Source organism: Ambystoma mexicanum, chromosome 5q (genome assembly GCF_040938575.1).
Source record: "Ambystoma mexicanum isolate Mex_15411 chromosome 5q, UKY_AmexF1_1, whole genome shotgun sequence".
NCBI classification, from domain to species: domain Eukaryota; kingdom Metazoa; phylum Chordata; class Amphibia; order Caudata; family Ambystomatidae; genus Ambystoma; species Ambystoma mexicanum.
In genome coordinates, this window is record NC_090933.1 from 634,902,058 (window position 1) to 634,928,985 (window position 26,928).

At 48.3% G+C, this 26,928-nt stretch overlaps 1 protein-coding gene across 2 annotated transcripts in view; it reads left to right on the forward strand.

Moving 5' to 3' along the window:
* The window catches only part of CHD7 (chromodomain helicase DNA binding protein 7), a 1,412,705-nt gene that overhangs the window by 1,198,586 nt on the left and 187,191 nt on the right, over window positions 1–26,928 (forward strand). For both annotated transcript variants that reach the window (XM_069621097.1, XM_069621098.1), the window contains exons 21-27: window positions 4,641–4,846; window positions 18,093–18,292; window positions 18,396–18,555; window positions 20,254–20,343; window positions 20,787–20,890; window positions 22,480–22,609; window positions 22,700–22,772. In XM_069621097.1, coding sequence (XP_069477198.1) covers window positions 4,641–4,846; window positions 18,093–18,292; window positions 18,396–18,555; window positions 20,254–20,343; window positions 20,787–20,890; window positions 22,480–22,609; window positions 22,700–22,772 — 963 coding nt within the window. The remainder of the gene's footprint in view (window positions 1–4,640; window positions 4,847–18,092; window positions 18,293–18,395; window positions 18,556–20,253; window positions 20,344–20,786; window positions 20,891–22,479; window positions 22,610–22,699; window positions 22,773–26,928) is intronic.

A 26,928-nucleotide genomic window follows, 5' to 3' on the forward strand; every position in this document is an offset into this window, starting at 1 on the left:
TCACCCTCCCTCCCCCCCAACACTTATTTGCTCGTCCCTCCAGGGGCCTATTTCATGTACAACATTTGTGTAGAAATCGGAGTCATCAATATTAGGACCATCTGTGTTTACAAGTACGATCTCCTTTCCAGCGATGATAGCCCATACTATTACATACGCCCCTGTGGGTCGATTTTGTTCTTTCCGAATCGGAAACCTATGGAGGGATGCACCCGTGTGAGGACTCCTCTTGCCTGAGTCGAGTATTCAGTAAAATATCTTTGTTGCCCCCAGCCCTGAAGGATCTCTGTGTTGACCTTCCGGAGCGTGTGTTTCCGATTTGGGAGTGGTGTCTGTTAACATATGTCCCCACCACTCCTTGACTTAGCTTGATTGTTGAGGCCTCGGACATTCCATGTAAGGAGTTTTATCCGCAGCCCATCAGCTGTTGCCCTGGTGTCTGCCATGTCTGTGTTGTGCTATAGTTTCATTCATCTCTATGATCTGCACGTATGTATTGCGTGCAGCAGCATGACCACAAGTTTTAACACATTGGACCCCTTCAACTGGATCCCAAGGACCCAACTCCCAACCTCCTTCCCTATATAGCTTAACAGAGCTAGTCCATCTTTGTTGCGATACCCCCCACCCCGCATCATCTCCCCCAACTCGACAATGCTGCCCTTTAGCTCTCAAAACTCTTCTAGTGGGCATCCACTTAACCAATGGAACTTTCCTGAGGGTCACTTGTTGCAACCACTTGGTTGCCCCCAACAGAGGCTCACGACCCCGTTACCAATAAGCATTCATTGGGGCCTTCCGTTTTACTGTGCATACACCGGCACTGGGGGTTATTCTTGAGAACGAGTTTTCGATGAGGCAACATGTATCACAGATTTGGTCATCCTATGGACATAAATAAAGCTGACTGTCCTGAAAGGATTGCCACCCCTGGCCCCAAGTTTGAATGTTTGATTGGCTGGGTTCCTGCATAAGAGTCCAAACCTGGAAGCTGAAGCGGTAGTCGACCACTGGAACAAAAGTGGAAGATGAATTTGCATCTGAAACGATTTCCAGCGACCAGAGAGCCTGCTGTGTAACCAGAGCCTGATGTATGCCTTCCTTCCAATCGACCTGGGGACTCTGAAAACGATGACCCAGAGCCTAGTGACACCCACTAGACTCAGGAAGACCTGCATTTTGAGCTACCCACGCCTTGCTGCGACCTTGCGGGGCTGCCATAACCCAAAACCATGGGACCTCAAGCCATTGTGCGGTGCGCAGTCTTCCAAATCTCGCTGAAACTTCATGGGCATCCTGCTGGGTCTCCAGAGGCATGATTCTAGTCCAAAAAGTCCCCTCACCAGAGTGCTGGACCTTGCAAACGACAAGAATCCAAAAAGCGATGTTCTGTCTTCTGTGATCCTAAAAGGGCGCCAATTCCACAGAGCCTCATCCATAGATATATGCTTACACCAAGGGGGGAGCAAGACAACCATCTCGACCTTGTATACATTGGCACAAACAATAATTTCATGTAAAGGGCCTGATATTAGAACACAGTGGGAAACAGACCTGGGGGTAGCAATCCCTGAGACACTATGGGAGCGTAAATGCCAACTGATAAGGGGAGTGTCTATGAACTCAAGATACCGATTTATACACTTTAAGATTGTAAATAGACTTTATTACACATGCAAAAGTGTCCAAGTTCAGTCCCTTAAGCACAGGAAAGTGCCCACTTTGTAATAGCCTAGAAGCCAATCTGATGCACATGATATGGGATTGTCCCAGGCTAGAGGATTATTGGGTAAAGGTCAAGGACACTTTGGACGCAAAACTGGGGCAAAAATTGCAACTTAAACGTGCAATGTATTTTGGGGTACACTGAGGGAATTAATGAAACACGCTGTAGATTGTTAAACCTATGCATGGTACTGGCAAAGAGATATACACTGCAACGATGGACATGGAAATGCCCCCCACGTGGACAGATTGGCTCCATGATGTAATATGGGCCATTAATGTAGAGGAATTGTATTTGCCCCTAGTGGCTGGGCCATGCTGCCCAAAAGACATATGGGAACATTTTGGTCAGTACCTGGTGGACTCTGCTAATAATGTAGATTGATAAACATTTTGTGGTTTGGATGTCGGAACAAAGTGGTAGCTTTCCCCGGGGAAACACAATGTTTAAATGTTACCTATCATCCTTAATAGTGTTGAGATGAAGTGCTGTATTGTTGTACGATATGCGGTGCCTTGAGCTTAACACCTTGTCAGTACTATAAGTGATCACCTAGTGTATAATAAAGTTGTTGAAAAATACGTTTTAAAAAACGGGATTTGCAAGTACTGTGGTAGAGACATCAAAATCTCTGGCTGTTGCCACAATAATTGAGCCTTTCTGTCAATGTATTTCGTAGTTTGGATATTCTGCAGTAGCTCATCTTTCACATTGGAATCTGTCTCAATAGCTTTAATGGGACCGATTTGGTGCTTTCCTATTAACATTGTGAGCAATGCACACAGCCTTACAGGTTACTCAGCGGTTTGAGAGTCAATGCAAATGTGCAGCGCCTTTGTCACAGTAGGCGCACTAGCGGTTGTGTTCTGTGACTAGTCTAGTTTCAATCATTCTCTTGCACCTAGATCACGCAAATAGTCGTGGAGACTATTTGCGTGATCTAGGTGCAAGAGAATGATTGAGAGTGTATCTACACATTGGAGAACGGCAATGATGCCTCAAAAGGTTTTTGCATGGAAGGAAGATTTGTCTGCATCATTTACTTGTGAGATCAGCAGTTAATTAGTCCAAGAGGGGTCCTAGTTTTTTTTTGGCTGATTTGGACCAATTTGGTGCTTTATGTTGGTGTTGAATTGGATTTGGGTGGAGAGCAGGTCCCCTTAGCACACAAGGATTTATGATTTTACCGGGGGGTTTAGTAGTGTCTTCATCGTTGTAGCAGGTCAGTAAAAAGGATTTGATCGGAGCTGAGGTTTCTTGAAAGCTAGCAGGAGGGAGAGTGTACAACTAATGCCCCCAAAGATTGCACAGTAGATTGTAGTCGAAGGTGGGAGGATATACTATTTAATCCATCAAACAGAGTGGAGTACCACCAATCAGGTGCTTTGGCCAAAGTTGGCTTTGGGTGGGTGGTCATCCACGTCAGATGTCTAGTGATCACAATACTGAGATTCTAGGAGGTAGTGTGTTTTAAAGGGTCTAAGAGCCGGAGAAATTTGAGGGATTGCTTAGTAGTTCAAACCATGTGAAACGCTAGACTCCAGTCAGGGTAATTTGGTAGGTGCATTGGCTGTTAAAAATGCAATAAATCTCAATATATGTTTTGGCTTTATTTTTTACCCTGTATCCAATGATCCGCAGTGATGCTTGAGTGCTGGGGTTTGTTTTTGTGATTGGTCATTTGATTGTAGTGTCATATCCGGGTTCTGAGGCATACTGGCCACCACTCAACAGACCAGAGGCTACCACAGCTGTCCTTGTCACAATTGGGTCTGTGCTTCATACATAAGTTGCTATCATACCCTTCACTTAATGGAATTATAGTGAGTTAGCTATGCGAAGGCCGTAACTAGTTCAGTGCTCCTTCATACACCATCTTTAACATGGAGAGGTATTTGTTGTACAGTTTTAACACTCCTTAGCGGAGTAAGTGGGGGATGTTACTGGCTCTGAACACATACTGCTTGGTAGTGGGACAGAGAGAGGGGTAATCTGTATGGACCAGCGAGAGACGATCTGCCTAAAGTATTTTTCTGGATTACCAAATGGTGCACAGGCCCACAGGTCATCAAGACCGATATTCTGGTTTACTGCTAGCATAGGAGCGTATGGAGGAAACCGTGTTGTCATTTTCTGATTGTGTGTGTCCTTGCAATCTAAGATCATTCAAATCTTTTTTTAAAGCTAGACCTATCAATAGATTTGTCATCTATTATGGATATCTATTCTTTAAAGATGGATTCCTTTGTGAGAAATACACTACTTTCGCAAGGAAGTACCTGAAGACACCTGCAGTGCAGATGACCTACTTCTGCAGCAATAGTTCCCCTCATTAAATAAAAATGCAAGAATGCTTTTAGACCATGTATGCCTATGCAGTTGTCCAGCTTGTGTCCATGTTTTAAAAATGTTGTTACACTTGCAAACAAACTAAAGGGATTAATGGCGACTGCCACCACTTTATTTTTTTTTAATACTAGACACTATAGCAATTGCTGAAGTCCTGCTTAGGCTGACAGTGGTCATCAGTAGAATACATCTTTCTGCCACAGATCCTACTTGGACCACCAGTACAGTTGACCCTTTTGCACAACACCTGTAGAGAATCCCTGTCCAACAGAATATTTTAAATTTGGGCATCTGCTCTTCTCATTGTTGGCCGGCTTTAAAAAGTTTACACTTGACATAGCAGTCACCATTTCACTGGAATTTTGCAGATGGCCTATTCATCATTGTATGGGAGGTTCCAATCTTGTATGGTGGAGACAGTCAACCGGAGTTGAGACTAGGTTCCTTTGGGAAAAATTACAATCAGAATTACCACCTTCATGGCAATTATTTTCTATTCGTCCTTGCTCTCCTTCCTTCACGTAATTTTTTTCAAAGCATTTTAACAGTTTGTGTTCATTAACAGAATACTTTGGTGATTGACACACCTCGAGTAAGGAAGCAAACGCGGCTCTTCAGTGCTGTGAAAGAAGACGAGCTGTTGGATTTTTCAGATCTAGAAAGTGAATCTGAGGAAAGGCCAAACATCCGGCCCCGCAGGCCTCAGGAAAAGTTACATGGCTATGCACGGAGCGAATGCTTCAGAGTGGAAAAGAACCTGCTTGTGTATGGGTAAGATATTTCTCTATATAGAAAGCTCTGCTTCATTTCATAACTCAGTTGGGGTGAACATATTAAAAAGAAATGGGTATAAAAAAAGTGATTGTAATTTTTGTTCCAAGTTTCTTATAGAATATCCATTTCTTAGTCCCTTTATTTTATGCTAGAAGTTATTTATTAGTGAACCTATGGTTCAGATTCAAAATGAGTGGGATCAATGGCAGTGATAGATTAAATAGAGCACCGCCGTTCTGCTTTCCCGAAAAAGATTTATAGGGGTAGTCTTTGTTTTTAAAGTGAGGTGTTACCAAAGTTGGTGACTGTGACCTAGAAGCATCCTTCAAATCTACAGAGTAGTTGGGGGTAAAAATCCTTAGATTGACTGGGGTATGGGGTTTTACTCTTCGCCAGCATGGGGTCTGGCATGGATTCACATGCTGATGAATATTCCCCGTCGTCAGGCTGGGAATCCTCGGTAAAGAAAAAATCAGTTGCAGTTTAGTTTCTGAACTGTCTTTCCTAGTAGTAACTAATCACAGGTCTCTGGGTCATACTGCCCCCAGCCAATGACTGCCCTCTCCCTAAGCCCCTCCCCTGGCAGCCATACTCAGATTTTTACCGCACGTTCAAGTGTTGGGAGTCCTCGTGCTATAGCTCTCGAGCTTTACTGCGTTTTGTGATTTTTCAAAGAGTTTTAATCTAATTTTTTCTGGTCATTCGAGCCTCAAACTCCACCGTTTCTACTTCCGATCAATGGGGACCCGTTTCGGAATTTTCTGCGCCCTTCAAGGGCAAAGTTCTCGTCGAGTTAAGCTTTTGGAGGATTCCAGAAGACCTTGAGGGCTACCCCGGGAGCATGGCCCAGGACAAAGGAAACTCGACGGCCGGATCCAAGCTGTTCAGGAACTGCCCTGGATGCGGATTGCAGAATGTTTTCAAGAAGGACGAGCATTCTAGATGCCTCTACTGCCTGCACGAAGACAAAGCGCACGAGGAGAAGGACTGTGCGTTTTGCAAGAGCTTGTTGGAACGGACCATGAAGGATCGGCGTATCTACCTCACCAACTGGCTGGAAGGAGGTGAGAAGAAGAGGAGGTCCGAGCGGTCTTCCAAGTCCTTTGACGGCGCTCCGGCGACGGGAGCCCAACAAAAGGCTAAGCACCACAGGTCCGCGGGCACCGGGAGCGCCGAACGGTCGGGCTCCTCAGCTGCCAGGCAGGGCGCGCTTTCACCGACGCCATCAACCACGAGCCAATGCTCTGGCTCGGGAAAGAGGAAGTCAGAGAACCCGGGTAAGCTTCTGGAGAAGCCCCTGTCGATCTCGACAAAACAGCCGAGGAGGAGAGAGGTGGTAACCTCCCTCCCTGCCCCCCCAAGGTGAAGGCCTCAAGTGCACCTAAAGTCGCGAAGGCCCTGATCCACCCGGCTAAGGCCTCTATCGAGGGAGTGATGGCGGCCCTGGCAAAGCCTGTGGAGGCGCCTCGGGGCCCAGAGTTTCCCTGCCACCATGGAGCGAATCCTCTTTCCAGCCCATCGATAAGACCCCTGTGAGAACCCCGGTGGAAAAAGAGGGGGGGGGTGGCTACCACGGACACAGATTCAGCTTCTGAGGAGGAGCTGGCTGGGGTCGTGAAGGTCCTCAACAAGAAGTTCGAGGAGGTCCGGTCTCATGGGATGGTTCCCGACGAGGCGGACGAAGAGAGCGACTTCCCCTGATCCTAGGGAGGGCACGAGAACGGAGACGGCCACGACGGGGATGGATGACGACGGTGGTGACAGGATGGACTTTCCATCACCACCACCACCACCTCCTCGGACCTCACCGCCCGACGAAATTGGCTGCTTCTGTGCCATGATTGCCAGGGCATCCAAGCTCTTCTTGTTCTGCCCCGAAGAACAGAAGAAGGAGGTTTACTCTATCAACGGCATGAGGCCAAAAGGAAGACGGTCCTCTCGGTCCCGTTGCTAGATGACATCTGGGACGAGGGGCTTTTGCTCCTGAAGAACCCGTCCACGACTCCTGCCAAGAGAAACCGGGTCCTTGATTCCGCCTCTGTGCCTTGGGGATCAGACGACCCCGGATTCGGTCATCTCGGCGGTGGCCAAGAAGAAGGCTGCAGGGGCTACGGCTTCGTCTTCCACCTCTCCCCGGACGGCGAGGGGAAGAAACTGGACGCCATGGGGCGACGGGTCATCTCGTCGACGGCGACGACGATTAAGGCGGCCAACACCTTAGCGATTGTGGCCGGTTACGACGGAGCTTTGGTTTAAGATGGCTCCTCTGCTGGACTTCCTCCCGGACGACAAGAGGGCGGAGGCCCTAGACATCCTGCAGGAAGGAAAGGTGGCGTCGGACCACGCCATTCAAGTGGCCACGGACATTGCTGATACCGGCTTCCGCCAGTTGGGCAACAGTGTTTGTCTTAGACGGCGTGGTTGGCTCAAGGCGACCGATTTCCGCCAGGATGTGCAAACCAGAGTTTTGGACATGCCCTTCGACGGGAATAACCTATTTGACAAGACGGTGAACTAATCGCTGCAGGCCATCAAGACGGACACGGAGACAGCCCGGGCCTTGGGAGTTTTACAGCAGCGATGGCCACCCTTTCGGAATTCCGGAGGCAAGCAAGATGCATCCAAAGGATTCGGCAGCAGCTCCTCGACGTACCCCCAGGTGTCCCACTCCTTGTCGCATGAGGCCTACAGAGGATGCGGCAAGTCAGGAGGATCTCGTCATCGCTAAGGAGGCCAAGGCGGCAAGGCCGCTGCCAAGCAGGACTGAACCAGCCGTAGCGTCGGGCGTCCACCTGAGCACCCCAGTGGGAGGCCAGCTGGCGAAGTTCGTCAGCATGTGGGAGTCCATCTCCACCGACTGATGGGTGCTGGATGCCCGGCCCGCGGGTACACTCTCGAGTTTCTGAAGTGCCCCCACATTCCACCCGTGGCCAGGAAGGAAAACCACGTCCCCCAACTGCTGCTCGAAGAAAGGGTGATGCTGAAGAAAGGAGCCATCAAGCTCATCCCAAAGAAGCTCTGGGTCTTCGGAGTGTACTCCAGGTACTTCCTCGTAAGAAAGAAGACTGGCGGTTGGCGACCCATCCTGGACCTTTGTCGTTAAAACAAGTACATCAAGGCCCAGAAGTTCCGATGGTGACCCTCCAGCACGTGCTGGGGCAGCTGGAGGAGGGCGACTTCCTATTGTCGCTGGAATTGGAGCATGCCTACTTTCGATGTCCTTTTAGAATGGGGATGTGAAAGTTTCTCAGATTCGTGGTCCAGGGACGGCACTTCCAATTCAAGGCCCTTCCCTTCGGATTGAAGTCGGCACCCAGGGTATTCACCAAGTGCCTCGCACCGGTGGCAGTGCGGCTGCACCTGCAGTGGATCCATGTCTACCCCTGCCTGGACGACTGGCTCATCCGAGCAAAGACAAGAGAACTCGCCGTCGGGCACACAGCGAAGACCGTCCAACTGCTCACGGATCTGGGGTTCTCCATCTTCAACTAATCCCATCTGGTTCCGTCGCAGGTCGCACTGTTTCTGGGAGACAAGCTTGACACAGTGGTGCGACTGGCCTCCCCGTCGGAGGAAAGGACGAAGGCCATCATGGGCAAGGTGCAGCGGCTGTTGGCCTTGGATGTGGCCAAGGTGAGGTCCATCAAGTCCCTTCTCGATATGATGTCCTCGTGCATCTACCTAGTGCGTCTGTGCAGACTGCGGATGCGACCACTGCAAGAGTTCTTCGACGGCCGGTGGATGCAAGTGGCTGGCAGCTTCGAAGACAGGATCCCGCTCAAAAAGGCCTTCCGCCAGGCGATGCGCGTGGGAGCCCCACCACCGGATCTAGCGGTGGGTGCAGACTTACAGACCCTGGCACATCAGAAGACGGTGATGACGGATGTCCCCCTGGAGGGGTGGGGAGCGCATACCGGGGATCTCCACGCAAGAGGCCTGTTGCTCCCAGAGGAGAGGTCCCTGCATATCAACATCCTGGAACTCCGAGCCGTGTTCTGGGCTCTCAGATCCTTCCTCCCGTCCCTCAAGGGCAAAGTGGTGAGGATCTTCACCGACGACACCACCACGATGTTCTACATCTGGAAGCAGGAAGGCACCAGATCCCCAGCCCATCCAAGGAGGCCCAGGATCTGTGGGATGTTTCTGGTACCTTTCCACCTGGCAGGAATAAAGAACACCATCCCCGACTCACTCAGCAGGGAGCTGCGCTCGTGCCACGAGTGGGAACTGCGTCAGGATCAAGTAGATCTACTCTTCCAACGATGGGGCAATCCCCAGATCAACCTATTCGCGACGGCGACAAACAGCAAGTGCCGGAGGTTCGCCAGCAGGTTTCCCCAGCAGGGGAGCATGGGCGATGCCTTCTCATTCCCCTGGGACAGCCTGTTCCATCAACCAACTCAAGAGGTCCCGGTGCAGGATGATCCTCGTCACACTGGCGTGGCCGAGACAGATCTGGTTCCCGGACCTTCTGGACTTGTCAGCGTCCCCCCCCCAGTCAAGTTGTCGACAGTCAAGCTCATCCTCCATCACGACCCAGGGTCGCTGAACTTGCAGGCCTGGCTACTGCAGCACTAGAGTTTGGAGGGTACGATATCCTGGCGGACTGCAAGGAGGTGCTTGCCAAGGCCAGGGTGTCCTGAACTCTCTATGGACATAAGTGGAAGAGGTTCTCTGTCTGGTGCGGCGCACCGATGAATAACCCTCTGCGGATTACGGCCCCTCAAGTGCTGCCGTACTTGTTGTTGTTGGCTGAGGCGGGGCTGGCCCATGCCTCCATCAAAATCCATCTGGCAGCCATCTCCCGCTACACCAGAACTCTGGGGCGCTCATCTCTGTGGTCCCATTGCCTGGTGAAGGAGTTCATGAAGGGACTGTTCCGATCGTTCCTGCCGGTGAATGCTCCGGCCCCGGCGTGGGAGCTCAGCGTGATGCTGACCAGGCTCATGGGGCCGCCATTTGAGCCTCTGTAGTCTGCACCGTTGAAGTTCCTGTCGTGGAAAACGGCGTTTCTTGTGGCTATCGCCTCCGCACGATGAGTGGGAGAGATCCAGGCCCTCTTGTAAACATCCATACTTGACGTTCCACGAGACGAGGGTGGTGCTGAGGATGCACCCCTCCTTCATGCCCAAGGTGCCGTCGGACTTCCATCTCAACGAGCCCTTGGTGTTACCTGTTTTCTTCCTGTCGCCGGCCGAGAGGACTTTGCACTCGCTGGATGTAGCTAGAGCGCTGAAGTTCTATGTGGACCGCACAAAGAGTTTTCGGAAGACATCACAGCTGTTTGTGAACTTTGGACTTGTGAACCAAGGGAAGGCCCTCTCGAAGGCTTCCATTTCCAGATGGTTCTCCGGCTGCATCATGCACTGTCACCAGTTGGCAAACCGACTGCTGCCCGGCTGGCCGAGAGCCCATTCGACCAGAGCTATCGCTGTTACCACAGTGTTCTTACCTGGTGTGCCCCTGCTGGACATCTGCAGGGCGGCTACATGGAGGTTGACACACACCTTCACGAGATTCTACTGCGTCGAAAGGGATTCCAGGGAGGAGTCCAGTCGGCCAAGCAGTGCTGTGCAACCTGTTCGCCTGAAGGTGGGCCTGGTGAGGAGGTAAGAGATGCTTAATGTTGAGCCTTGCCACCTCCCGTGGTTGTGCATGTGTGTACTGCTATGTATTCTTGTATTCATGAGCATGTGAATCCATGCCAGACCCCATGCTGGAGAAGGAACAAGTTACTTACCTGTAAATATTGTTCTGCAGCATGGGTCTGGCATGGATTCACATGAGAACCCTCTCTCCTTCCCCTCTGCGGCTCTTCACTTGGTCCTTCTGCCACTTTACGTGCTACCAAATCTGAGTATGGCTGCCAGTGGCGGGGCTTAGGGAGAGGGCAGTCATTGGCTGGGGGCAGTATGACCCATAGACCAGTGATTGGTTACTACTAAGAAAGACAGTTCAGAAACGAAACTGCAACTGATTTTTTTCTTTACCGAGGATTCCCAGCCTTACAGGGAATATTCATGAGCATGTGAATCCATGCCAGACTCATGCTGGAGAACAACAGTTACAGGTAAGTAACTTATTCCAAGTGTATTATTGAGATAAATGGGAGAAATGTTCAGCAGGATTTACAGGTCAATCCAAGGATTGTGAACTTGATGCTTGCGTGAATCATTAATCAATAAAATTATGCCAATGTGAGTCTTATGTGATCTCCTGTACTGTGTCAAGCCTGGAAGCAGCATTCTGGTATCTGTTCAGTGGTTAGTTAGGGAGGGCAGATTAAAAGCAATTGGCATAGTCCTGCTTGATTTTGATGAAGTAGCTGATGACTGCATGTAAGTCAATCTTGGACTCCGATTCTACATGCCTTGATATATTTGGCTTTTGGGCCTGATCCAATGTAATATTTTTAACATGGGTAGCAAAGGTAATAAGGACACCAAAGAATGAGGCAAGAGATCTGGAGAACGCAGTAGGGGGGTGGAGATCGGCAATCAGGAGTTTCACCTTGGAGATATTTAATTCAAGCCCCTTGGGTCCATCGGTTCTGACAGTCAAATATTTTTCAATTGAAGGAGAAGTTGTTGCTAGAGACTTTCAAGATTCAACTGACCGCATAGAAGTGAAAATAAAGGTTTGGATTTCTGATTAACAGCATAATGAGAAGCACCAACATTTTGATTTGCTAGTGTAGAGCTTTGAGGTACCCCACAGTAGCTAGGAGAGGGAAGGAGGTTTCATTGTTGACCTGTTTAGAGCCATTGATGAAGGAGCAGAACCATTCAGTGGCATTTGTGGAACTAGTGGCAGAGTGGGTAGTTTTGAGATTGGTGTCTTAGGGACAGAGTTCATTATTCCACATGGTTTCAGCAAGCAAAACACTGAGACGGCACAACCTTAATCTATAGTAAGAATTTTGTTTCATACTGAGATGACTGTCTCCATAGAGTACCTGGGACCGAATCCAAACTGCCCGGCATCTTTTATGACTATGTGCGTGTAACATTTTAGAACGGCCAAGTGCTGCAAGAGATCTATCGTTGGGGAAATGCTGGCCTGTTTGTTTTCAAACTACTCCTTTGCCTCTGGCTTGTACACACTCTTTAGTCAGGGTTTGAGTAAGGATACACCCATACACTTTGGCTAAGGCGGCATGGGTGTCATCACTCTCGAGATAAGTAAAAGCAGGAGGAAAGTCTAATTCAGTGAGATAAAGGGGGATAAGTGGAATTGTGGATTCTATGTGATCTTATCCAAACGTTTTCTTCGAAGTAGATTTCATCAAAAAAATATTTTTTTACTGGTTCATTTTGCCACAAATATATTTGCGGGGTGAGACCCACCACAGACTCCAACCCCGCCCCATCCGCTTAGCACTCCTGAATTCATTATTTGCCTAAACCCACCACCCACATATATTTGCGGCAAGATCAAATGTACAAATTCAATGAATTCTGCTTTGAATTCTTCGGCGACAAACTCCCTATCCCGAATTGCGCAGTGTAGAAAGAGCAGCTTTAGCTTGGATGCTAGATTCAGTGTCTGGGGTATTGATGACAAAGGTGTTAACATTGATGCAGACTCCCTGGGAGAGATGGATTGAATAGTTGATGTTGACAGGTTTGAGGACATTCTGACGAGCAGCAATTCCTTGGGTTGGCAAGGAATTTCTTCTAGTCGAAGATGATGGCTTTATTGTACTTAAGGCTGTATTGGATAATTGGTCATGGTGCAATGATTAGTTGGGTCACTTGGCCTCCAATTGACTGCATATTTGGCTGTGGTATCTGTAATGTTGATGGCCTATGACAAGGAGGGGTGTCTCTTCCAGTTGAGGGGTTTAGTGGCAATAACCTGAAAGACTGGTGTGTGTAGGTTCTCCAGCATGGGGTCTGGCATGGATTCAAATGCTCATGAATATTCCCAGTCAGGCCCGGAATCCCTGGTAAAAGAAAAAGGTTTCACTTACAAACTGTATTTCTCCTCCGAACAAGTCACTATACTTTGAATCATACTGCCCCCAGCCAATGACTACCCTCTCCCTAGGCCCCTCCTCTGGAAGCCATCTTCAGATTGTTACCACACGTTCAAGTGTTGGTAGTCCTAGAGTTTTGCTGTGTGAGCTATTCTTTGGTTTTCGTGCTTTTTTCGCGAAAAAGTCCTTTTTTTGTCAAAGCAGAGCCCGTGTGCTCATCTCTCCATCAGTCGACAAGAAGAGATTTGTTTGTCAGTGAATTTCAGCGCCACTCAAGGGCAAGGGTCGTAGAGTTTTCTCCGAAATTTGCCGTCGCTGAGCCCGGCGGAGACCCTCAAGGTCTCTAGGTGCAAAAGGGGGCGTGGGGGGCAATGAGGTCCCAGGCTAGCCACAGGCCATATCACAGGAAGGACATGGATGTTTCTTCCTTGGACGAGGAGGACCAGGACTCTGTACACATGATCCACAAGGACAACGGCGGAAATGAAGAGGGTTGTGACTGCGCGCAGCCTAGTAGGCCTACCGCCCCGACTCGCCGAGAGATTTAACTCTGGACATCCTTTCCACCCTATACACGTTGGTGTCAGAAATCCAGAAAAGGATGACCCCAGCCATGGTGGCCCCGGACCAGCCTCTGGTGACAAAGAGGAAGCACCACCCAACACCCCCTTATCAACCTCCACACCCGCACCAGGTGCCCTGCCCTCAAAGGGTTCCGCACACAGGGACAGACACAGCGACAATGGACGACGACATCACAGTGGACGGATCACTGCAACCAAGGGCATCCTCACCAGATGAGGTGGGGTCGTTGCCATGGTCGCCAGAGCTTCCACGCTCTTCCAGCTGACACCTGAGGAGACCAAAAAGGAAGTCTTCCTACACAAGAGGCGCGAGGCCAAGAGGAAGACCATCATGGCGGTGCCCCTCCTGGACGACGTGTGGGAGAAAGGCCTAGCCCTATTGAATAATCCCGCCCTGGCCAAGCAGTATAGGCTGGGGAAAAAGTACTGGGTGCCGGAGTCCGCAACCAAGTCCCTCCGGTCGCAACTGTTGCTGGACTCGGTGGTGGCTGCAGCTGCGAGGAAGAGATCGTCCTCAGACCCTCCAGAGAGCGAGGGGAAGAAGTTAGACGCCATGGGGAGAAGGGTCATCTTCCGCGTTGCATCGACCAACAAGGCGGCCAACGTGCTGAAGATCCTGGCTAGGTACAACGAGGAACTGTGGTTCAAACTGGCCCAGATTCTGGCATTCCTGCCTGGTGAAAAGCGGGTGGAGGCGATCGCTCTCCTCCAGGAGGGGGGAGGTGGCTTCAGACCATGCCATCACAGTGGCCCTGGACATCGCCAACACCGGTTTCCGACAAATGTAGAACAGTGTCTGCCTCTGTCGTTGAGGCTGGCTGAAGGCCACCAATTTTTGCCAGGAGGTCCAGACTAGGGCGCTGGACATGCCCTTCGGAGATGACCTCTTTGGGAATGCCGTCGACGAGTCCTTGTAGACCATCAAGACAGATACAGATACGGAGATGGCTTGTGCCCTGGATACTCTCCAGCAACACTGCTCTTCCTTTCGCTCCTTTGGAAGAAAGTCAGGCAGATCGACAAAAGGTTTTGGTGGAGGCTCCTCGTACTGTCAACCCGCCTGGTCCATGACCCAGGAGGCCTACAGAGGCCGTTCCAAGGCTTTTGGTGGAGGTGGTCGCGCCATCGTCGCCCCCAATGCGGAACGCAGGTGCCAAAGCAGGACAGAACCGGCCAAGTCGTAGGGTCCCCACCCATGCATCCTGGTGGGAGGCAGGCTTATGGGATTAGTCGGCAAGTGGGGAAAAGATCTCCACCGACAGATGGGTGCTGGACGCTCTCGCCCACAGACCATACCCCAAAAGTGTCAGCGGATTGCTCCGGTGGCCAGTCAGCGGATTGCTCCGGTGGCCAGGCAGGAGCTGTACATCCCTCAGTTCCTGCAAGAGGTACAGGCCGTGCTATGGAAGGTGGGGGGTGATAGAGCTAATTCCCATGTGACTAGGGCTCCGGAGTCTACTCCAGATACTTCTTGGTCAAAAAGAAGACATGGGGCTGGAGGCCCATTCTAGACCTGCGGCGTCTCAAGTACCTCAAGTCCCAATAATTCAGGATGATCATGTTGCAACACGTGCTCATCCAACAGAAGGAAGGAGACTTCTACTAGTCGCTGGATCTGGAGGATGCCTACTTCCACGTCCCCAATCACAGGAAACCTCAGAGGTTCATGCGCTTCGTAATGCAAGGAAGACGCTACAAATTCAAGACCCTCCCGTTCGGTCTTAAGTCGGCGCCCATGGTGTTTACGAAGTGCCTGGCACCAGTGGGGGCCCATCTACACCTCTAAGGAATACACATGTACGCGTACCTGGACTGGCTCATGAGGGCCGGGGTCGAGGGAGGTAGCCGTCGAACACACAGAGGACCGTCCCGCTGCTGATGGATCTGGGGTTCTCCATCAATTATCCAAAGTCCTGCTTTACAACTTCTCAGAGCGCATTGTTCCTAGAGGCCAGTCTCACCACGGTCTCCTGCCTAGCCTTGCCTTCGGAGGAGAGGATAGCGGCCCTGCTGGGGAAAGTGCAAAGGCTGTTGTCACTGAAGACCACCACGGTGTGGACCATCAAGCCGCTGCTCGGTATGGCGTCTTGCATCTACCTTATCCGGCTCTAAAGGTTGTGCATGCGTCCTCTGCAGGAGTCCTTGGATGCCCGCTGGATACAAGTGTTTGGGATCTTCACGGACAAGATCCCTCTCGACGACGAGTTCCATTGGGCGAAAAAGTGGTGGGGTGTAAACTCCAACATCACCGGCGGCACTGGGTTTCAAAACCCCCCATACCTGTAGACTGTCACCACGGACACTTACCTGTAGGGCTGGGGAGCCCACACCAGATGTCTGTGCGCCAAAGGCCTGTTGCTGCTGGAGGAAAAGGATCTTCACATCAATATCCTGGCTGTGGGCAGTGTTGTGGGCCCTCAAGTCATACCTTCTGTCCCTGAAGGGCAAGGTGGTGAGGCTCTTCACGGACAACACCACCACCATGTTCTACATTAGGAAGCAGGGGTGCACTCGATAACCAGTGCTCTCCGAGGAGCAGAGCTTGTGGCACTGGGCTGTCGGACAAGAAATGTTCCTCATCCCCTTTCACCTGGCGTGGGTCAAGAACACCATCGCTGACTCACTCAGCAAGGAGTTGTGCTCCTGTAACGAGTTGCCGCTTCGGCAGGACCAGGTGGACTGCATCTTCATCAAGTGGGGCAGAGACCCCAGGTCGATCCGTTTGCGACGGCGGCGAACTCCGAATGCCAGAGATTTGCCAGCAGGATCCATCAGCCAAGCCGCATGGGGGACGCATTCTTCCTGTGGGAAGGCCTGTTTCTTTACGCGTTCCCTCCGGCGCATCTCCTGCGAGTCATCCGCAACTGAAACCTTGCTGATGCAGGATAATACTCATCGGCACGGCCGAGGCAGATTTCGTACCCGGATCTTCTTAGCCTGTTGGCAACGCCTCCGGTCAAACTGCCATTGGTCGCGGATCTGCTCACCAGAGAAGGCGGCTCAATCCTGCATCACGACCCATGATCGCTGAGCCTGAGAGCTTGGCTCCTACAGCCCCAGAGTTTGGAGGATACGAGTTGCCGGCGGACTGCAGGGAGGTCCTTGCCAAGACCAGAGCATCATCAACTCTTAAATGCTACGGACACAAGTGGAAGCATTTCGCTATGTGGTGCCGGTTGCATAGGATAACCCCTCTGAGGGTCACGGCCCCGCAGATTCTTCCGTCCTTTGCCAAGGCATGCCTAGCGCATGCCTCTATCAAGGTGCATCTGGGGCCATCTCCTGCTACACCAGATCTGCAGGACGATCTTCTCTTTGGTCCCACTGTCCCGTCAAGGAGTTCCTCAACTGACTGTTTTGATCTTTCCTGCGGTGAAGCGTCCTGCCCTGGGAACTCAACGTGGTGATGACTAGGCTCATGGTAGCCCCTTCGAGCCTATGCATCAGGCCCCTCTCGTGGAAAATGGCTTTCCTTGTGTCATTCACCTCTGCCAGGACGGTGGGTGATCAGACTTTCCATGAATGTGTTTTTTCCAAAGCCTTTGTCACTGACTGAAAGGGCCTTGCACTTGCTGGATGTTGCTTGTGCTCTGAAGTTCTATGTGGCACGCACGTAGAGTTTTGGGAAAACGTCTCAACTGTTTGTGAACTTTGGTCCTACGAATCATGGTAAGGCTTTATCCAAGGCTTCCATCTCCAGGTGGCCCTAAGGATGGATCACACAGGGTAATCGGTTTGCCAACCGACTGCTGCCCGGCTGTCCGAGAGCCCATTCCACCAGAGGGATCACTGCGATGATGGAATTCATGTCTGGTGTGCCCCTGCGGGACAACTGCAGGGCTGCTACATGGAGGTCTACGCACACCTTCACAAAGTCCTACTGTGTCGACCGGGATTCCAGAGAGGAGTCCAGGGTCGGCCAAGCAGTGCTACGCAACTTGTTTGCTTGAGTTGAGTGTTCCAGAGGTAAGTGTTATTGCTTCTGTTGAGCCTTGCCACTTCCCGTGGTTGTGTAATGTGGTACTGCTATGTATTGTTTATTCATGAGCATGTGACTCAATGCCAGACCCCATTCTGGAGAAGGAACAAGTTACTTACCTGTAACTATTGTTCTCCAGCATGGGTCTGGCATCGAGTCACATGCAAACCCACCCTCCTATCCCTCTGCCGCTCTTCTTGGTCATACTGCCACTTACTTGCTTACCATATCTGAAGATGGGTGCCAGAGGAGGGGCTTAGGAAGAGGGCAGTCAGTGGCTGGGCGTAGTATGACCCAGAGTACAGTGATTGGTTTAGAGGAGAGATCTAGTTTGTAACTGAAAGTGAAGTTTTTTCTTTTACCGAGGATTACCGGTCTGACTGGGAATATTCATGAGCATGTGAATCCATGCCAGACCCATGGTGGAGAACAATAGTTACAGGTAAGTAACTTGTTCCATATTTAGATAGGTTCAGGAGGCTATGCTAGAAGGGGTAAAAGGTAAGCAGTGTTTTTGTGCAGGGCGGGCTTAATCTCTTCAACAAAGTTACTTCATGGGCGGAAAGGCGATGACTTTCAGCGAGGCATAGAAAAGGTGATGGTGTGTAGCATTTCTTACTGGACAGTGGTCCTAGCTATGCCCCATTATGTGGAGTAATACTTAGTTGGATTGTCTGTGCTCAGTGACTCTTTCTTATTTAGATGGGGTCGGTGGACTGACATCCTCTCACATGGACGCTTCAAACGGCAACTGGTCGAGCAAGATGTGGAAACAATCTGTCGAACAATCCTGGTCTACTGTCTTAACCACTATAGAGGCGATGAAAACATCAAAAGCTTCATCTGGGACCTGATCACGCCAACAGAGGATGGTCAGATGAGAGCTTTGGTTAACCATTCAGGTACAGTCTTTATCTCTGAGTGATATATCTGAGGAGCACAATGTGTTTCCACAAAAGACCCACTAACTCAACATCTACATGTGGTGTTTCATTTGGTTTTCAGGTCTTTCAGCACCAGTGCCAAGAGGGAGGAAAGGAAAGAAAATAAAGTGTCAGAGCACCCAGCCAGTGCTACAGCATGCCGATTGGTTGCCGACTTGCAACCCTGATACTTTGTTCCAGGAAGACAGCTATAAGAAGCACCTCAAACATCATTGCAATAAGTAGGTCCAGCATATGCTTTTATCAATAGTAGATTAGTTGCTTGTGATGCCTTTGACTTTCCACTCAGTTGCTTACTTTCCCGTTTATCTCGGGCTTATCATTTCTGGGCTAGCTGTGCCATTTTATTTAAAATTGGAAAGATCACTAAGTTCTGCTGCCATCATGAGATATGCAAACGGTAGTTGTTTTGATGAACTATTTCAGATACACCAATTTTATTAACTTTTTGGTAATTCGGGGATTAAATGAAGGTCGTGTTGAATTGTTTTTGTGACAGGCTGTAAAGGGCATTTATTTAGTAGACTCCCCAGCTTGTTCTGAGTAATAACTGATTCAACTTGCTCATATGCTGCGCTATTTCTATGATGTCACTCTGCAGCTATCTGAATTTTTACCCCAAAAGTACATTACATGACATGACTTCACAACAATTCCTGTGATGTTTCTGTCACCAGCAAACAGTGGAGCACAGTGAACCTTCATAATATTTATTAAATTCAGGGTTGTTGTGGCTGAGTTCTCAGCGTGCCTGGTCACACTACAACGGGTATGTAATCGATCATCCTCCTGTAGTTTGTTAGAGATGAGTTAACCTTTATAGGGTTGAAACATCTGCACAGAGGTTTTCCTTCATCCCCTGCTGGGCGGTCTGTCATTTTATTTCTAATCCTAGCTTTCTCCTGTGATGTGTATTGTGCTAAAATACTGCCTCATGAATCGATGCTTTGTGTGAAATCTTGTAAACTCCAGTGCTCCACCAATGGAGCCTCTCCTGGTTCATGATGTTAAAGTATCTCCAGCTAACTGAATAGGCATTACTCTAAGGTGAGCAATCCGGTAAGAAGAAGCTTGCTGTGGAACTAGTGTTACTGTTAAGATATTTTCCTTTTGCCACCTACTATCGTTTGCGTACTTTAAACCTAAAAGATAGATGAAGTCCAGTTCCGGTCACTTCATGACTCCTAACAAGGTGCTCTAGAGCCTGACCTGTCTGCTGTCAGATCACTTGCTGCCCATGCTTCAAATAAGAAACCACATCTATCCTTGACCTGAAGTGCAGGAACCATTACTCATAAGTAAAAAGCTGCTTTATCAGGATTTGCCTTCATAACCACACAACCTAAGGAATTGGGTGGAATGCTGCACTTTCTGGGACAATAATTTTCTTCTCAGAAGCAGAAATATAGTCTAGAGAACCTGACTTGGCCCATTGTGGGTTAGTAAAACCTCATTTTATATCTGGTTTATTCCTTAAACTTCTGAACTTCTGATGAGCCTTCCTAAAAATGGTATTAAAGCAGCAGATGAGGAAATTTTATAAGATAATGAAGCAGAACTCTTCCTGAAAGCCATCTGCTCAGTTGTTTACAAACTTGCTTCAATACTTCAGAGGCAGCGGTGTAGTACGTGTCTGAACTTCATAAACTGTAATAGGTAAAACAAAATGAAATGCGGCTGGGGTGGGCTGAGCCGCTTTCTGTGCAGTGCGAGTGGTTGCCAAGCAGGCCTGTTGGAAGCCAGCAGAAAGCACCACACAGAGGTGATTATGTGCCACCATCTGTCACGCTTCAAGCCTACCGTACAGCATAGCTAATCAGCCTTGGCAGGATGATGGATGAACAGCAGCAGCTGCCAAAAGCCACTGTTGGCAAACAGTCCTGAAGTTAAGAACTTCCCCCTTCTGTCTTCCTCTCCAGGGTCCTGCTGCGTGTCCGCATGCTCTACTATCTGCGACAAGAAGTTATAGGGGACCAGGCAGACAACATTTTAGATGGTACTGATGCAAGGTTAGTGCTCAATCAGAGGAGTGAAGCTTAATCTCCAGCATTCAAATGTAATAATGTGTTCCTTTTTAGATTATGCCACGTTTTATCATGTCGGTTGAAGCAGCGTTTGCTGTGTCGATGCTTCACGATTTATAATCCTAAAAATAAAGTCTTTATGTGGGGATGTGTTTTTTTTTTATGGACCATGTATATGGCAGAGCACGATCACATCAGTAATTTACTTACTCTTCATGTGGGCAAGGTGGGAAATTTGAATGTTTAATTCTGTAAATAACACAGGGTTTTAAGTGCCGTACCAGCTCATTAGATCTGCTTTTCAGGTCCTAATTTTAAAATTAGACTGTCACATTTTGGTTTGCTGGAATAAAAATGGTGTTTTGATGAATATAGTGTATAGCCTTATCGTCATTGCTGATTGTATAGGTAATTTCTTTTTTATACAGTGAAGCAGACATGTGGATCCCAGAGCCTTTCCATGCAGAAGTTCCTGCCGACTGGTGGGATAAGGACGCAGACAAATCCCTTTTAATGGGTGTATTTAAACATGGTAGGTGATGTAGTCTCATTCCATGCCGAACTCGGCCATCAAACTTAACCTGTTTGGATCCTTGTTCCTTGCTCCTACAACATGGTGACGACGGGTGGAGTAGTGCTGAAGAGTTCTTGGCTTCTGTTCTGCTGTTGAATACATCCAACATGAGCTGTGACTATCAGATGCTGTTTTTACGTGTTTGCAGAACATTGGAATACAAAATATTTTATTCTTGGCTGTAAGTAAGGCCAGACCATATTTTTTTTAATAGCCAAGTTGCACTATAGATCTTAATAAACTTTGCTTCCAGCACTGCTGCACTATTCTCTGTGCCAACCAGTGTCAAAGTTGATGGTAAATTTAACCTCTGCTATTAATCTGTACAAGTGCCTCCTGGGCTTTGTTCCAAGCAATATTTCACAATTGTCAGCACTGTGAACCCCCGACTCCCTTGAGTGGGATGTAGCCTTGTTAACTTTGAAAGGCTGGGGATGCAGAGCTGGCGTGATATATGCAGTGAGCGATTCCTGATTATAATCCCAATTCTCTGGAGGTCGCAGAGGTATTCTCCGCAGCCCAGCCTGACTAAAGTGGAGAATGATGACTTTTAAAAGCTTTCATGATTACAGCTTGGCTTGGGGCTCTACAGTGGTTAGGAGCAGTGTGCTGTGGTACACATCGTAATTGAATTGTGCTGTTCTGCCTATGTACAGCAGCCACCTGGCATGTGTGATAAAATAAGGCAAGACTTGTCTAAAAATCATTTCCCTGCCATGCGCTGTTGGTATCTGCGATTTTCATTTGCAAATCGGTGAGGGCCAGTGTCATTTTACTGACAGCATCATCCTAAATGTAATCAGACATGTTTGATGGCCTTACATCTAACCCATTTCTGTGTGGGGGACGCTCGGGAGTATGGCAGGGTATGCATACAAGAAGGGCTGCTGCATGGGTGAAGTGAAACAAAATGACCTGAATAATGGGTGCGGAGTTTGGCGTGCCACTGCAGAGGTCAGAACGGGAATTGTTACATAAGTACTTTCCCGTTCTCATGTGGCATTAATAATCGAAGAAATGCTTAGACGTTAAGTGTTTTGAAGGCACCGTTGTTTCTTTATCATTTCGGACATACAATTTCCTCTGCACGGGGTATTTTTACATGCTGTATTTGTTTGTCCACTTTAACTTGTTTTGTTTCCTTATAAGCTATATATGGAGATTCACCTGGAACTAAGCATGTTTACGATGTATTTACCCCTTGTTTTTCTTGGATAATTAACATTTTGAATCATCGTATAAAGCACAAGGTCTTGTTAAAGGTAGTCTGAGTAATGCTTTTCTATATGCAGGCTGTTAGGTTGTGGTGCTGCTACCCGCACCGCAATGTGTTTTTCTTTTCTTTTAAATGTTCTTCTCAAGGTCGATCTCCTCAAACTTTGTTCTTATGGACCTTTAAGTGTGTATTCCTCTTGTTCCTGGAATCGTAATATCTATATGCAAATCAGAATCGTCATATCTGCATAGGTGGTATTTTGTGTATGTTGTGCTTGTAGATGGGTTGATATGTGCATAGATAAAACCAGTATATAATGTCATGTTTGCAGGCTATGAAAAGTACAATTCTATGAGAGCGGACCCTGCACTATGCTTTCTGGAGAGAGTTGGGATGCCTGATGCAAAGGCTATTGCTGCTGAACAGAGGGGTGCGGATATGTTAACAGATGGTGCAGACGGGTAAAATACATTTTTAAATGTCCTCACCAATTTAGACTTGTGAAATGTATAGTCATCTGCTGATTTCATGTGCTTTGTTCATTTGTGTAGGGTCGACTTTGAGCGGGAGGATGAAGATCCAGAATACAAACCTACCAGGATTCCATTTAAGGATGATATTGATGTAAGAGTCTGTATTCCCTTGTACATTTAAAAAAGAAAAAAAAAGGAATCGGTGCATTATTTCACATAAATGTTATTCGGAGTGAGTTTCTAAATGGCCTGTTTTATGGTACTATGTAGGCTACAGGCAATCTCAATTTCTGTAAATGTGAACCCCAAACGGAAGCATTCTTGTTTGACTAATGTCTTTATGTAAAGAAATAGTGCAGTGGTTTAGTGTCAGGGCCTAGCAGAGCCTTACTGTAATAGGTGAGAAACCAATATTTATAGTGAGCATGACCATCGCAGTCACAAATGCTCCTCTATGCACACTGAATGTGTTTTTTTTACCTGCTGGACAGATGTTTAGAAGGCCAACATAGTATTGTGACTGGCACAACTCTGGGAGCTGTAGCCAAACCAGTTCAAGGTAGGTGGATGAGTGGTCTAGGCTAATCTCAAAAGGTGGTGAGCTTGTAAGAGGTCCACAATGAGCGCACACAGTGAAGCAGCCAAGTAACACACACAAACAGAATTAAAAATACTTCCTTATGGCCAAAAAACACAGTGAAAAATGATTAACAGGTAATACTCTCACTCAGCACTAATAATAGATACATATACACAATCACTGAAGTAGGGCAAAATACAGGTCAAACCTCTGAAAAGGAAGGTACGGATTAGTATAAGCGCTACAGGTCCACAGTTATAATCCTAACTTCAGAAGTCCATCCCTAAAATGTATGGGGCCTTGTGTCCAAATGTTCAGCAAACTTCCATACAGTTTTGTGAAGCTATGGGGTCCACTGAACATTTCCAAGTGTTAGGGGACAAGTTAATCTAAATAACATGTGTCCCCAATTTTCGGAGTGCTTGTGTTAACAAGCATTGGCAAAGCCAAACTATTACAAAAGTTTATAAAACTTTCAAAACTTTTAAGAGGGAGTTAGGGGTTCAGGTACGTATCGCTACAACTCATCCTCCGTACTCTGATTCTTCATGGAACTTGGCAGGTCTTCTGAAGAGGGTCTGAGGTCGTGTTTCCTGCTGTCAGCCCCGGCCCTTGATCCCCAGGGGCTGCAGGTTCGAGCACTCCTCTGGTTGGCGACTAATGCTGGTGCAAGGTCTTCCAGTTGAGAAATGCAAAGTAACTCTATGTAGGGCCCCTCTCAGGACAGGACTGGGTGTCGGCAAGCAGTTTCCGACTGCCACAGATGCACCACGACACATAGGGATTCACTTGCTGCGGTCAGACTTCACCTCCTACCTCGGGTCCCCTTGATGCCAGGACGATGACATTTTGCAGAATTAAGTCTTATGGCACAGCCTGAAGAACTGCCCTCCCTCATCTCCGCCCCCAAGTTCCAGGCCCCAACTCGGAAAAGCAACCTCTGCAGCGCAGTAGCCCAAACTCTGAGCTGGTCAGCCACTGGGCGGTCCAGGAGCGCATCTGAATGCTCTTCTTTGAAGGACTGAGCCGACGTCGAGAATGGATGTTCACTCCCCTCCAAGGGTCTCGGCTCCGTCACAGGTCTGCTAAAGATCACCTACAAGACGGGGCAGAGGTCGGTCACCAGGCCTTCTTCCAACGGGTCCATGGTCTACCTTCGGTTCATGCAGCTGGACACGATTCTTGGCTCCTTCGGTTTCTTCCGTGATATTTCAAGAGTGGTTGCAGGGGTCCTTTTCTAATCCTAAAAGCCAGGTAAGAGCTCAAACTCCCACTAGCACGCACACCAGTTTGTGGATTGGGACCAGACTGTCCCAACCCACTTCATGGCAGCAAACACACACAGCCACCCAGTAGCCTGCCACAAGCCTCTGCTTTCCCGGGCACTGGAAGTCCATATAAGGATTTTACTGCCCTCACAGCTCAGGAAGAAGGATTAAAGACAAGAAGGGCAAAAGACACGTGAAAAACAGCCAAATGTAGTAAGGCTAAAATGAAATGCCCCCAAAAATCGCACAAAGTAACTGCTGCCACCAGCTTGTCCCTTAAGCACACCTAGAGTAACCAAAAATCCTGTTAGTCTAGGGCAAAACAAAAAGTGTGTACCCCATTGTACTACAAATGTAGTAACAAAGTAACATGACTAAGGGAAACAATGTTTCCCAGTACTGACAGCCTGAAGGACATGTCCATTTCCCCATGACAAATGAGCAAAAGCAAGTTTAGTGAAGCTTAAGGCTTCATTGCACTGCAAAAAGAGCAGGTAGGATACAAAAATAAAATCAACAAAGTTTGGGGGTCTATAGAAATGGAAGGAAAGGTGTTGTAAAGAGATTGTTCCTTACAGGAACAACCAGTCTCAACCCCTGCTTGAGAATCCTGCTTTTGGTAATCTTCGGATGCGTTTCTGAACCATTTTGTAGGCTTACTAGCTTATACTCCACTTCTCCCCCATCCCTAGGGTTTAACGGGTGTAAAGTCCTTGCCTGACCGGTGGAGTTGTCAAAGATCCCCAAACCCCCTCGGCTTTCTTTAAGGTGGTGGTGATACAGGTAAAGGACCTTCTAAGAACAATAGAAGCAACGTTCTTGACTTTATAAAACCGTTGTTAACTGCCTGTTGGTTTTGTCAGCACTTGTACCGTCTACAACTCCTAGCCAACTGCTAAGGGTTTTATTGAGACATGTGACTCTATAGGACTTTTAAAGTGCAGAGCCTTCAAATTATATGGCTGTGTATTGTGCTTTCACGCCTTTTTTTTCTAGAAGATGGGCTGCATTGGCCATTCAACCCTCAGAATGATAGGTGTGTGATAGGGTGCTGTTAACGGTCTTCTGAGATGGATAAAAGCAGAGCCCTTTACCCACTCACCTTGTACACTGCTGATCGACTAGGAAAGCCAAAGATCTGCACCAGCATTTGAAGATCCACTGAATCCAACAGCAAAGGTCTGTTTCACCAGAAGGAACTGGCTGCAGTACTCCTTGCTCCTGACGATCCATTGGGACAACTGGATCTCCGCTCATGCTCAAAAGCCTAGTTTTTCTGAAGCTCAGGACTGTGCCTGCTTCTCCAGACCCAGAAGTGGGATACTCTTCGCTACCAGGGCCTTGAAGACTAGGGCCAGGGACTTTCCATGACCAACTCAGCAGAGTTTCTTCATCCAGGGAGATCAGGCAAGCCTGCTGGTTCCATCTTCCTCCTTCTGGGAATCTCAAGTAGCCTGTGTTGCTGTGTCTTGGAACTGCACAGCCACATTCTCCTGCTAGTCCTTCTATGGCTGGCTCCTCTCCGGTGTAACTTTGCTAGCTTTTCTTCAACAATAGTATTCCCATGTTGTCTTAAACCAGCCCCAAGCTCAGATGCTGAGTCCTGTGCCAGAGAACGACTGAGGAGCTCTTCACACCAGTGCACGTTTGCTTTTCTGCTCCTCTGGCTCGGACCCTGGATCCAGGAATCATCAAATCTTTAATCTTCGTTCCCAACTACTTCGGGTCTCTTCTGGGTATAAATCTCTTGATTGCTCCAACTATCGGTTCAGAGTCAATGTGGTCGTTGGGTTAGCTTATGGCAGGTCAGTTTTGTTTAGACAGCCACCAGGGTGTGAGCAAGCATAACTTTTCTATTTGAATTGCCACTAGTTGGTCACCTTAAAAGGACGACCATGACCACTTCCTGTTGCCGAACTGCTTTATTGGGCCCAGAGTATTGGTCTTCTCTCTGGCGCTGCTGGAGAGTGATTTAATTACGTTACTTAATCTCTGGGTCTCCTATTCATCAGAATTTCTTTAGTAGCTTGAACTCCACTGGAACTCTTTCACAGAAGTTAACTCTTAGCCTCTGAAGACAGCCTCAAATCCGCAATTGGTCTACCTTGTCTCACCTCAAACTTTCTGGTCTGGATACTCTCCAGTAAATTGTTTTTCCGCCTCATAGTAAAGACTCTTTATTGAACTATGATGAGCTCTTTCAAACTATTTATACTTGCCTGTAGTCTTAAGGTATTGCCTTTATTTTACAAAGTTCACTCAACTGTAATGATTTACCTTTAGTCTTGTCTTAGGAAAAGATTATATTTTTTAGACAAATATCTTTATATGTATATGGGCATTCCCTTATTTAGTATTAATGAGTGGGCACTCACTGTACCTGCTAACCACTCCACTCCTCCTACGTTCGGCCTGAGCTGCTCTGCCACACTTCCACTTAAAGAGCTTGGTGATCTTGT